At 32.8% G+C, this 12,569-nt stretch overlaps 1 protein-coding gene and 1 long non-coding RNA gene across 8 annotated transcripts in view; one reads left to right on the forward strand and one right to left on the reverse strand.

Annotated features, from left to right (window-relative positions):
• The window catches only part of LOC107928891 (MADS-box transcription factor ANR1), a 27,116-nt gene extending 15,804 nt beyond the window's left edge, over nt 1-11,312 (forward strand). The window contains exons 4-9 of one of the 5 annotated variants that reach the window (XM_016860174.2): nt 9,237-9,298; nt 10,169-10,268; nt 10,371-10,412; nt 10,506-10,589; nt 10,761-10,915; nt 11,018-11,312. In XM_016860174.2, the coding sequence (XP_016715663.1) occupies nt 9,237-9,298; nt 10,169-10,268; nt 10,371-10,412; nt 10,506-10,589; nt 10,761-10,915; nt 11,018-11,033 (459 nt within the window). In that variant the 3' untranslated portion in view covers nt 11,034-11,312. Of the gene's footprint in view, nt 1-9,236; nt 9,299-10,168; nt 10,599-10,760; nt 10,916-11,017 lie in introns of those variants that run through there. The other 4 variants (XM_041082446.1, XM_016860183.2, XM_041082447.1 and 1 more) reach the window with 4 other exon arrangements.
• Nucleotides 2,629-12,286, reverse strand: LOC107928904 (uncharacterized). Of its 3 annotated transcripts, XR_005906005.1 has the most exons (6): nt 12,002-12,286; nt 10,846-10,946; nt 8,732-8,854; nt 8,441-8,508; nt 6,862-6,933; nt 2,629-4,015 (listed from the first exon to the last, which is right to left on the reverse strand). It is a non-coding gene; the product is annotated as an uncharacterized lncRNA (long non-coding RNA). The 3 variants fall into 3 exon arrangements; XR_001692726.1 differs by lacking the exons at nt 2,629-4,015; nt 6,862-6,933 and having other exon boundaries at nt 8,240-8,508; XR_005906004.1 differs by lacking the exons at nt 2,629-4,015; nt 6,862-6,933 and having other exon boundaries at nt 8,240-8,508; nt 11,645-12,286.
• Between the last annotated feature and the right edge of the window lie 283 nt (nt 12,287-12,569).

Raw genomic sequence — 12,569 nt, forward strand, 5'->3', positions numbered from 1 at the left:
CTTGAGTCTTCCAGTAAAGATATTTTTTATTTGTATCTCTCAAGAAGTGTGGTAATTACCTTCTCAACTACTCGACTATCCGTGAACTGGTCACTTAGCAGTCTTATCTGGTTCACCACTACCATGATTCGATTTGAATGCTGCTTCAAGTCTCTGCTTCCTTCATCTTGAGGTTTTTAAAATCTCGTTTGAGATTTATCATCTACTACTGCCTTGTCTTCTGTGAACCCTGGAACTCCTCCTAGAGCTTATCCCAAGCTTGTTTGGGAGTATCACAGGCAATGATTCTTGTAGATATCACAGCTGAAAAACCTTTTTGTAGGCAAGACATCACCTTGTGTTTTTTGGCACATTACTCACTGTGTTGTTTCATTTGAGCTAGTGTAGGATTTAGTCTCAACACTGGTGGTTCTATTTCAGCATTTACAACTTCCCAAAAATCAAAGGCTTGAAGTTATGTTTTCAATTTTACTACCCAAATATGGTAGTCTTCTCCTGTGAAAATAAAGAGTGGTGTAAAGTTTTCTGAAGACATTTTTATAAAACCAAGCCCTCTAAGATAAATGGCTCTAGATACTAATTGTTAGAAATTTGATGAAAGAAAGGTTGAAACAGAGGCAAAAAAATGGGAAAGATCAGCTTGTAATCAGTTGTTGCATTGATAAAAATTGATGCACTATTTACAAGAACAAGTGAGCTAAAATAAGCTAAAAATAATAATAATATAATTACAACTTGGCTTAATCTTGTAGCTAGATTCATATAACTTTCTTCCTTGTTGGCTGATTTCATCCTAATTAGCTGCCAAAATGTCTAATAAAAAACCATTATTGTTTCAATGCAAGTTGGCAAGTTGGCAATTTGTAGACCAAGGAGCTCGCAGGTATGGATTCACCTGACAAAGCTAGCACCTTTGATGTCTTCAGAGGTTTGGTGAGCTCGCAAATATGGTGAGCTCATAGTTTTGCAATCTGGTTTTGTCAATGCATGGATAGTCATTTCACTACAAAATAGAAGAAGGGAAAACTTTCCTATAGGGAAGAGAGGGGGACTACTAGTAAGGGGAGAAAAATATGATATTTTGTCATCTTTTTCCTTTTTTTTATCTATTTAAAAGTAAGACCAAGTCAGAGTTAGTTAAAATTAACACAAATGTGTAGTCCGCATTCAATCCTCATATTTTAATCATATTCAATGACTCAAAATTTATTCCAATAATATAATATCTCATCATATTATATTTCGAACACAAACTTCATGAAAAATAACTTAAATACCCTTGTATAACTTCTTTTTAACCTTTTATTACTTTTCTTTTCTATTGACTTAACACTTCAAATATCTAAACTACTTAAATTACAATTATATTTCAATGTTATGTCGTTTAAAAAGATGGAGAGAACTAATATTAAAAAAAAAGCTTAATGATAAATTTGGCCACTAACGTTTACATGTTTTGTCAAAATGGCCCTAATTGTATTTTGCAATTTTTTTCCATTAACATTTGTTCTTTTTTTCAAATTACTTTTTTTTAACATATTTGAAAGTATCGTTAAAAAAGTTAACAGGATTATGTGGATTTTCATATATGAAATATTTTTAATGAGATGTAATTTATTACTTAGATAATCCAATAAAGTAATTACATGTGGAAAATAATAAAATAACTAATTAATTAACTAAATAATTCTTAATTTAAATAAAATAAACATAATTATCTAAAAAAAGTTTCAAAATGAATGCACACATTCAGTATTTTTTATTTGATTTATTATGTGTCCTTTTGAAACCTTTCAGTAAACAAATGTATACATTCATTTTGAATTTTTTTTAGAAATAATTATGTTTATTTTCTTTACATTAAGAGTTATTTTTTTAACGGTAATTTTTTCAAATCTGTTAGAAAAGACAATTTGAAAAAAAAACAAAGGTTGATGACCAAAAAAGGCTAAAATATACAATTAAGGTCATTTTTTGACAAAATATGTATATGTTAGTAGACAAATTTGTCATTAAGCTAAAAAAAATGGAGAGAATTCAAAATAAAAATAAAAACAATTTAGCAAGCATACCGAAAATGAAAAGCCAAAATAAAGGAACCCATTTTTTGCCCTTTGAATATCTGAACAATGAAGACAAACAAAGAGTCTAAGAAGTTGAAACCTTGCTTGAGGGTTCATCGAACGATTACCAATGGGTATCGACTCAAGGATAGTATGAAACTCAATTTGGATTTTTATTTGGAGATATTGGGATGTGTGAGGTTGAAGAGGAGATAAATAGCCATAGTTTGGTCTCAATTATTGGTCGAATTGGAAGCTTGACGACAGACGAATGCACGATGGGTTTTTCTTGTTTGTTTGATCTCAATTCTTGGTCGAAGTGGAGGCTTGACAACTTGCTGCTTTTTTTTTCACTGTCAATTCGACTTCCTCATAGTTAAAAGAAATGGAAAAGGTAGAAAAACAGGGGAGGAACATAATAGAATTAAAAAAATAAGTTAAAAATATAAATAAAAAATAAATTGCTAAAAATGAAAAAATATGGAGACCAATTTCATAAATTAACCTAAATTTTTTGTTTGAAATGATAATTTAACATGCCACATCAGCTTACCGTTTTGCCATTAACAGAATGTTACAAATTTCAAATATAAGTAACTAAATAAAAGTACCCATGGTGTGACTTACCCAAAATGAAATTGAGGAGAAATAACACCACAAACTCAAACTTTAGCTACGTATTAGATATTAGCTTCAGCGGGTTATTTATAGTACCTCTAAACCTAGAAATATTGTACGAGGAAACCTTGCAACATGATGAAAAATGAAAACCATCCAACGCATAGGTACATCATGTCCAACAGAACAATCATATCATTCCTTCACAATCAAAACGCAATTTTGAAGATCTTAGAAACCATTACACCAAAGACAGGACTAAACCCTGCAACCCTTCAGAGTCTCCATGACGGTATTTTGGTGACATCTCAAGTGGCTAAAATAATCTCCTCCTGCATCATTCATCATCTTCATGAAATAGCAAGAGTAGAAGCCAGAACTTTTACGTTAGTAGAAGAGATTAGCTACAGCTACTAGGAGAACTTCCAGTAAGAATTATGATAACGACAGACACTCATACTAGAATCTCCTAGGCAGCTCTTGCACACCAAAATGTAAAAAGCCAAATAGTAAAAATTACAGCAACCACCAATCAGATACCTAAAAATATTTGGAAGGGCCAACAGATATCAAGCATTCTTATCAAATTATGCTTGATAGAGTTTGTAAATGATTAAGAAAATCAAACTCATGCTTTAAATTGTAGAGTTTCCTTTGTCCCACAAAGATACTTAAGCAGTGATACTCTCAGAAGTAACGTTCCAAACAAAAAGCTTATAACTTTCCTTTACAGTACCCAAAGTCACAATTGTTTTAGACTACACCTGCAGGTTATGTCCCATAGACTCCATTACTACTGCTAATTACATCCTAAGTGTAAGTAGCCACCCTCTACTCTAAATCTAAGGAAACAATCCTATCAGACTTTCAGCAAAATCAAATACTAGTTACTCAAGCAGGTCAGTAGGCAATCACCAAGTTCCCTTGATTTGTATTACTAGATCAAGTATCTCTTTTTTTGTAACACCCTCAAACCCAGCCTGGAAGTTTAAAACGAATCTCGAAAGTTACATTGATCACCGAAGTAATTGTAAGAAAATTTTACAAAAAAATTATCTCAAATTCCATTACAAACACATTTATATCTTTTTGAACCAAAAACATTTAATCTTTTAGATTTCAATCAAAAAAATTATAGTTAAGTTTACTTTATGAACAAAGTAAGATTTACGAGGAAAATAAAAAACAGAACTTGTATCACAGATTTTACAAAACCTTTCAGTTCGTAACAGTATACCAAAACGGGAACTGAAAAGAAGAACTGTTAACTTGTTTTTAACCGTGATTGTCTGAGATCTTCACATATCGAGTCCAGCTACTGAAACCAAGCGTACCTGCAAGCGAAAACACTAAGGAGGTGAGATTTACGAGCTCAGTGTGAGTTCAAAAGGTTACAAACAACGGACTTATAGATCAAAAATCCAAATAACGTAATAGTTAAGCACACCAAATTACGCACAGAATACCCAACAGATAAACCTGTCAACGATCGATCTAAAAACACTTATCATCATAATCCAAAATGTCACGACGCTAACACCAAAATTCACGTAGGATCAGACATAATTATTATAACGAACAGACAGATTACAGATAAGGAACTCATATCCAAATGCGTATGAATGTAGTCAAATATTAAAATCCACCCATCTAGCCAAAATACCACTTCATCCCTCGATCACACCCCAAAAGAGTTGTTTAAGCTCATCGAACCAAACACACCACTAGGACCTCGGAAGGCTCATCCAACCCTACACACCATATATGTGGACTAAGCGATTCAGATAATAATACATAGCAAGGCTGGTGTATATGTAGTACAGTGCAATGTTGTAAACTGCTGTTCAGATATGTTGCAGCTTAAACTGTCAGATCAGATAATGGTACGCAGCAAAGCTAATGTACGTACGGTACAGTGCGGTAAGCCGCTGTACGAATAAGTTGCAGTACAACTGCCAGATCAGATTTGAATCAGTTTTTCTTCTCTTCACAAATAACCCCCAAATTCCTTTATGCAAGTGCATAAATGCTTACAATCTCACAGAAACAGTGAACACATCGACAAACAGTCAGACAAAAACAGATATGCACACACACCCAGTTAACCGAGTTCAGGATCAGACATCTCTCAAAACAGTCACAAATAACATATAAGCCGAAGCCCAGATCAGAGTCTTGACTACCCTCACTAAAGCCTAGCTAAGGGTCGTTACACACAGACACATTTTCAGATCAATAACACACAGAACTAAAATTGGTGACTTAGGACCACAAAGTCGTGTGCTCTGGCCGTGTGGTAAAGCCCAGGCCGTGTGGGGAGTCAAAACACTCGTGTGCGCCAGGGACATGGCTGTGTGAACAGGCTGTGTAACTCTCTATCCATTTGTGCAAAAATAGAGTGCAAGGCAGACACAACCGTGTGAGGGTCTCAAATGCCTGTGTACCGACCAAACACGACCGTGTGTCCATAACACACACCCGTGTAGGATCCCTAAATCTCCAAATTAGCCACACAATAGTGTGGTCAGGCCGTGTAACACAAAATCGCTAAATCCCTAATTTCTAAATACACATTCCCATATGCCCTAGGGACACGACCTTGTGAAAATTGACTACTTTCCCCAAATCATCCACACGGTCGTGTGGCACCCAATTTAGCCTGAAAATCCTAAATCTCAATTGCACACAGCCGTGCAAATTGACTGTGTGGCGGCACACACCCTGTGGCCACCCCTATGGTCACGAAACCACACCGAAATTGACTGAAATTCTCATTTTCTGGTCACTAAAGCGACCCCTAATCAAAGTATTCCAGGAACCAACCACAACACACTAAATTACAGGTAATTGAAATGACACACAAGCCCTAATTACTTAATTACCGAAGCATGCAAAAAGACTATCGAATTCCACAGCAATTCAACACTAAATTACACAGTTCAGAACACACACAATATCTCAAATTATCCATAATCAATTCAGTATTTCAATAATGGAAAAAAAGAGTTCAAAACCCACACCTGATTCACAATCAACACGCCTCGAGCTCAATTGACAGCGGACGATGACTTAACCCGAAGCTTTTATCGACGAAAGAAAAAAATGTAAACAAACTGATGCAACAAACACAATCTGAGAAGAAAATGAAAGAAAATTGTTTGTGCGAAAAAAATAAAAAGAAAAAGAAAAAGAGGAAAGAAAAAAGTTTGAAAGAGGAAAAAGAGAACGTCGAAAAAGAAAAAAAAAACTCTCTCTTCCTCTTTTTCAAAATAACAATAAATACAATTAAAAAATAAATAAGTAAATATCTTTAATTTAAAATAAATTGAAATCATATACAAATAATTCCTCAACACACGCTCGAAGACTCAAACCTATAACCTCAAGGTATACTTGTAACAGCCCTTAACCCTTATTCGTCGCTGGAACAAGGTTACGGAGCATTACCAGACATTTCAGAACAAATACGAACAATCATATTGTAAATACTATAAATATACAATAAAATAATTTATAGCTAAATCATTTATAACACATTCACTTACGATCAATTGCTATCCCAGATAGCTTTTCACAATGTCAACAAATATCACTTGAACCATAATATTGGTTATTTGTATTCAATTCACAAATTCTCGATTCTTACATTTCTATCCATATTTCATTTCATTATTCAATATCATTCATATCAATCAAATTTTCCAATTCATTATATACCCCTATAGACACGACTCGAACTAGAATGGATACACGGATCCAACCAAAACACACCAGTGTGGCACCCAGTGCCTCATCGGATAATTCGAAGTAATAGATTGACACCCAGTGTCTCGTCGGCCTTGCCGAAGTAAGTTGGTACCCAATACCTCATTGAATTTATCCAAAGTAATAATTTGACACCTAGTATCTCATTGACTCGAAGTCGAAGTATCCCTGACCACTTCCAATCCTATGGCATGCCAACTATATCCGACTCAACCCGATACAGTTAATAGGGTTTCAAATTACTTTTCAAATTCCAATCAATATACATTTCAATTCAAATAATCACATATACTCATAATTCAATTCAATTCATTTCATTACCACAATACCAATACTTACTTCAATTCTACTTACCATACATATTAAATAATAAATACAATAACAATTATTAAATTCGGATTATAGAAATACAAACCATAATTCTTGAGCTACTCCTCGTTAATCTTGTCTTTTCCTTTTTTAGCCGAGGTTTCCGGCTCAACTTCAGCTACGAAATTAAAACAATTAAAAATAATCAATACAACACAATTTAACATTGAATATTTCAATTTATACACAACTTTTGCCTAAATTCCAATTTAATCCTTAATCAAATCTAACATTATTTTCTTCACAATTTTATTCTTTATTTTCATGCAATTACCACTTAAAACTAAATTTAACTCTCTAATTTCACCATAAATCCCTAAATTTCAAAATTTCTCAATTTAGTCCTTATTACTTCAAAACTAATAATTTGTTTTACAATTCAATTCTTTTCTCAATTCTAACTTGAAATTCTATCAATTTAACCCCTAACACTTCAATTTATTCAACATAAAAAACTTCTAAAAATTCACTAACTTCTAAAATTTCAACATAAATAAAGTAATATTTTGTTCTAGAATTCTAAAAACATCAAAATTACAAGAAAAAAAGGCTAAATTAACTTACCAATTAAACCCTTAAATCTTAAACCATAATTTCTCTCTTTTTCTTTCCCCTTTTTCCTTCTCTATTTCGTTTTCAATGTTTCTTTCTATTTCATTTTCTATTCTTTTATTTCTTTTAATTACTTTATTTGTTTATTTTATTATTAAACTATTATAATATAATATAATATATTTATACTTAAATACTAAGTAATACTTATTTATTTTGTTTTATACATGTGTATATTATTAGTAAATATGTACTCATTTATTACCATAAACTTGTTATGGTTTAATTCTTAATTTAGTCCCTTCACCTTTTTCTATTCTGTAATTCAACTTTTGTCCTATTTACAATTTAGTCTTTATACCTAATAACTTAATGAATATTTCTAATAAATATTTACAAATCCATTTTACGAAAACGGAGACCCAAAATACACTTTTCGATAATCGTTAATTTCAGGTCGTTACAATACTAACACTCATCCAACCACTAAACCAACAGGCCCATTCTGAGACAAAATCTCGAAAACTAATCCAATTGTTCGATTTAGCCACCGACCCTATTTAAAAATCTCAAAACTCCTAACCCCAAAATCCGGAGTGTTACATTTTTAGTCAAGTTAAATTCATGGAAACATAAAAACCTCTACAGCATGAAACTGCATCTGGAAAATTGTTTTTCTGCAATACTGTCAATTTGTTTTAGAATGTATCATGATTCTGTGAGCCCTCCAAGATTTAGGCATATTGGAAGATAGAACACTTAGCATCCATGTGAAAAATAGAACATTGCTAATAGCAATGTATCGCAAGGAAAATGAAGAAAAATAAAACACACAGAATTTTACGTGAAAACTCTTTCGAAAAAAACACGGGAAGAGGAGAAGAAAATTAACTATGTTAATTCGAATGATACAAGTTTAAAACTTTATACTAATCAAAGTCAAATAAAAGTAATGCAATAAAGTTAAAACACCTTATTCTAATCAACATCAAATAGATGATGTAGTTGAAAAAAAAAATGTCTTATAACTTATGAGCAAATTTTATGTGGCAGAAAAAAGAAATTGTATTGACCAGAACATTTACGCGGTGATCGGAAAAAGCAGTCCAAACTCCAAATCAATGTCAATGTTCACATTCACCTATGAAATCAAAGTGAAAAGTCATTGCTAGTCAAAGTCAAATAACAAACAAATCAAAGGGAGAGGCATCAATATGCAAATGTCTCAAAAAGCCACAATATGCAAATGAAAAAGAAGTGAAGGTTCGGACAAATGTACAACACAGGTTCTTGGAATCCCTTGCAGATTTGGTGATCGGTGTCGAGCTAATTCATGTAAAATCATAATTAATTCAAAAGATTACCATTTACTTTGCTCTCTTTCCTTCAGCATCTCCTCAACCAAACAAAGGAAAGGAAAAACTTGAGTTTCCTTCTTCTCTTCCCTCATCCATTCCTCAAATTCTCCATTTCGTCTGTATTCTTTCCTTCAAATTAGAGATCAAAGTTTAAAATCCTTGACTGAATCATTATTCAACTCTATTCAACTAAATTGGCATCAAAGAAGAATCTAGCTTGCACTTGAGACTAAGCCTTTAAAAATAATAAGTGAAAATTCAAAAGCTAGATTGAACTTGCAAATTGGTTTCAATTTATGTATCAGACCACTTGGATTCGATGTAGTTGCTATATGAGCGCAACAACAAAAATGAGTTAACTCACAAGTAGTCCACATTGAATTGAGACTAATCCCAAAGTTCATTGACATGTACTTCAATATTACATCACGTGTGTTATTAGTTTACAATACAATACATCACATTCAAGAAATCTGTCTTTCTTATTTAATAATTGACCTGGACTTGATAGTTTTGGCAAAGGGAGGCAGCAAGCTTGAGGCAACAACTACAGTACTTGCAAGACTACCACAGGTACTCAAAACCTCCACTAATTCATTGCTAAAACACTCTCAAAAATATTTCAACTTGTAGATTTAATGCAAGAAGTTAACTAATTTTGTAGATAATACAATACTTTTATCTTTCTAAATTTGCTAAGAATTACATAAATGAATCATGCCCCAACATCAAAATTTTTTAGTAGTAACAAATGGATTACTGTACTCATTTTAGAACTAGATTTCAATGTTCAATTATACTTCCCTTCCTTAAAGATACAAGTATTGGGCTAAACAAGGCCAGGTCTATGATTTATTTTCAACAGGGATAAGGTGATATGTAATATTAAATATACCAAATACTCTACCACAATCACAAACTATCAAAAATCAAAGAAAAGAATTGCTCACCTGAATATGTTTTAACTTTGCAAGAAAGAAACTGTGCTCCATTCCAACCCCTTGTTTCTTTTTCTTTTTTTTTTTCATAGACTTACATGTCTTTGTTCTTTTTTCTACTGAATCTTCTTTTACTTTCGTTATGGTGTACAACTTTTTTTAATGGAAAGAACAAGTCAGGTGTTGTTCTGTAGTTTTTTAAAGCTTTGAAAAGTCCCATATCAGTCTTTCCTATTTTACATGTCATAACAGCCTATTAATTTGCAAAGTACCTATTAGAATACTGATTATTTTCAATGTTAATAATGAAGCAATATGTATTTTTATCATTTTTTCAATTTAAATGGCGGCAAAATATAATCTTTAAACTTTTAAACTATTTTTATAGTATGACCAAAGAGACATTAGGATTTCAGTGGGGCCAAATTCTAAATTTGAAGTCTTCTCTAGACTTTAGTAATCAATAACATTGGACATGCATTAGCTTAAATAACATCTGACTCAGGCAATTGATGGGAGAAGAACTATCTGGTTTAAGTGTTAAGGATCTACAGCACCTGGAAAACCAACTTGAAGGGAGCTTGAAAGGTGTCCGCACAAAAAAGGTATGATAGCTTCAGATTTGGATGAAATTATGCCCATGATATTTAAGATCAGAGATGATAATATTTACTGCAACTGCTCCTATGTTGTTGTTCTTCCTCTAGGAACAAATCCTAACAGACGAAATCAAAGAGCTAAACCACAAGGTTTCTTTGAAAGTTCTGCCGCAGATTTTCTTTTTCCAGATTTACATTCATGGATATTTTTTGGTCAAGTAACTTCAATTTATTGAATTGCAGGGACACCTTATTCATCAGGAGAATCTAGAACTGTATAAGAAAGTAGACCTCATCCACCAACAAAATACTGAACTTCAAAAGAAGGTAGTTGCCTAGATAATTTGATAAATATCCCTTATTCACCTCATCCTTCCTCCTTTTACCTTTATTAATAAAATGGAAGTTTACCACCAAGCCAGTACAATGCTCTTGAAATTTAACCAAATGAAAAGTTTTCCTCCTGATACTCTAAACAGCACAATTGTTGGGTTTCAGATTTATGGAACAAGAGAAGCAAATGAAGCTAGTAGAATCTCCCACCCAAATTATACTTTCAACAATGGATATGATTTGCACGCACCTGTTCGTCTGCAGTTAAGCCAGCCCCAACCTCCTAAGAATAATGCACCAGCAAAATCAATGAAGTTGGGGTAATTCTTCCACTCAATACTGTTTTAAAAACTACAGCAAACAAAACCAGAAAGCAAACTATTTCAATATCAATCTAAAATAAATTCTTTAAAAAAAAACAGATTACAGTTGCATTAGAAAACTGGTCAGACAATTATGGATGGACGTCATCACTACCCGATCAACAACTTGGGCTATGGTTAGAGCAAAAGCTTCTACCAGTGAGTTTTCATATTCGAGCTATTAGATAAAGTATATCCAGCATAAAAAAAAAAGAAGAAGAAGAAGAAGATTTCATATGAAATATTTAATGAAAAAGAAAAACACTTTAGAAATGCTGTAAAATGAACAGAGAAACAAGTTATCTGATGTGACTTCACATAATTATTAGAATGCATTGTTTTGTGTCTGATGTTACTCAGCTGCCTGGTGAACTTTTGTGTTCAACGAGACTTCCTTACCGAGTGCAAATTGCAACTTTAGTCCTTTGTGTTATTGAATAAAGAAAGTATCTTACTTTTTTCTTCTAAATAACTCCCCATCCTTGATGAAAGAAAAACATAAAAACTGAAAATTAAAAAAGGGGGGGGGGAATCAAATGAACTGATAACTCAGTATGCATAATTAACAGGGTACCTAACAGGATAACAAGCAACTTTATTTCACGATGAGAAAGGACTTGAGTGATTCACGTTACTAAAAATTTGCTTTAGTTACATAGGATGGCCAAGATTTTGTTGGCAGACAACCTTAGGTATAGTCACCATTTAGCCATGTGCTCCTTTACTGCTCAATACCTATACTTCCATCAACTCTCTGAATGACACAAGATTAACTACAAAGGGTATATAACAGTTTCATCTTCATCAGTAATTGTATTGATTATATTAGACAGAATCAAAACGTATCTGAAATCAAGTATTTCTTAGTAATAAATGTCATGAAAAATTCATATAATTACAGAGTATGTGAAAAAATATTGTAGTCAACCGAAGACATTCATGCATACATCAAACATAGCATAATAAGAACTGCTTATCATAATCCAGCAGCATAAGAAAAATTATATTGATCATAGGAGGCTGGGAAAGAAGTTTTAACCATACAGCTTGCATATCCTAGCATCATAATATCCTCAGAGGAATAGGATCTAAAAGAAATGTGGCTATTCAAGACATTCGAAACTCCATATAAATAATAGTATAATCAATTCCCAGCAGCCAGGTAAAGACATTCTCATGCTCAATGCAGAAGTGGCAAACCCTAGAATTTTTCAATGTTTTTTAAAGGTACAGGCACTCTTCTCCTGAATTCAATGTGTGTTAAAAAACAGAGATGCGGCAATAAATTCTAGAAGGGGGCTTGTTGGAAGGATGGATGTCAGGTTAGGACCCCTTCATAGCTATAAATAAAGTAGGTAATCTACTTTTGTAATCTTAGGATTCACATTGCACCTAGTAATAAATCACATTGGTTATTACAACAATAATTATGAGGTGTAATGTCAATCCTAACCCTTAAAAATAGAACACATTTTATGATTAACTATTTACCTCTTTAGAAAGCACTCACGAAAGGATTAGTCATTGCTACTGGCTGGTTCCAACCAAAAATAAAGAATAGTGCACAAAGTATTGAGGTGATGCAGACATGTTTTAGCTAACAGACTTGTCC

This window comes from Gossypium hirsutum, chromosome A12, assembly GCF_007990345.1.
Source record: "Gossypium hirsutum isolate 1008001.06 chromosome A12, Gossypium_hirsutum_v2.1, whole genome shotgun sequence".
Taxonomy (NCBI): Eukaryota; Viridiplantae; Streptophyta; class Magnoliopsida; order Malvales; family Malvaceae; genus Gossypium; species Gossypium hirsutum.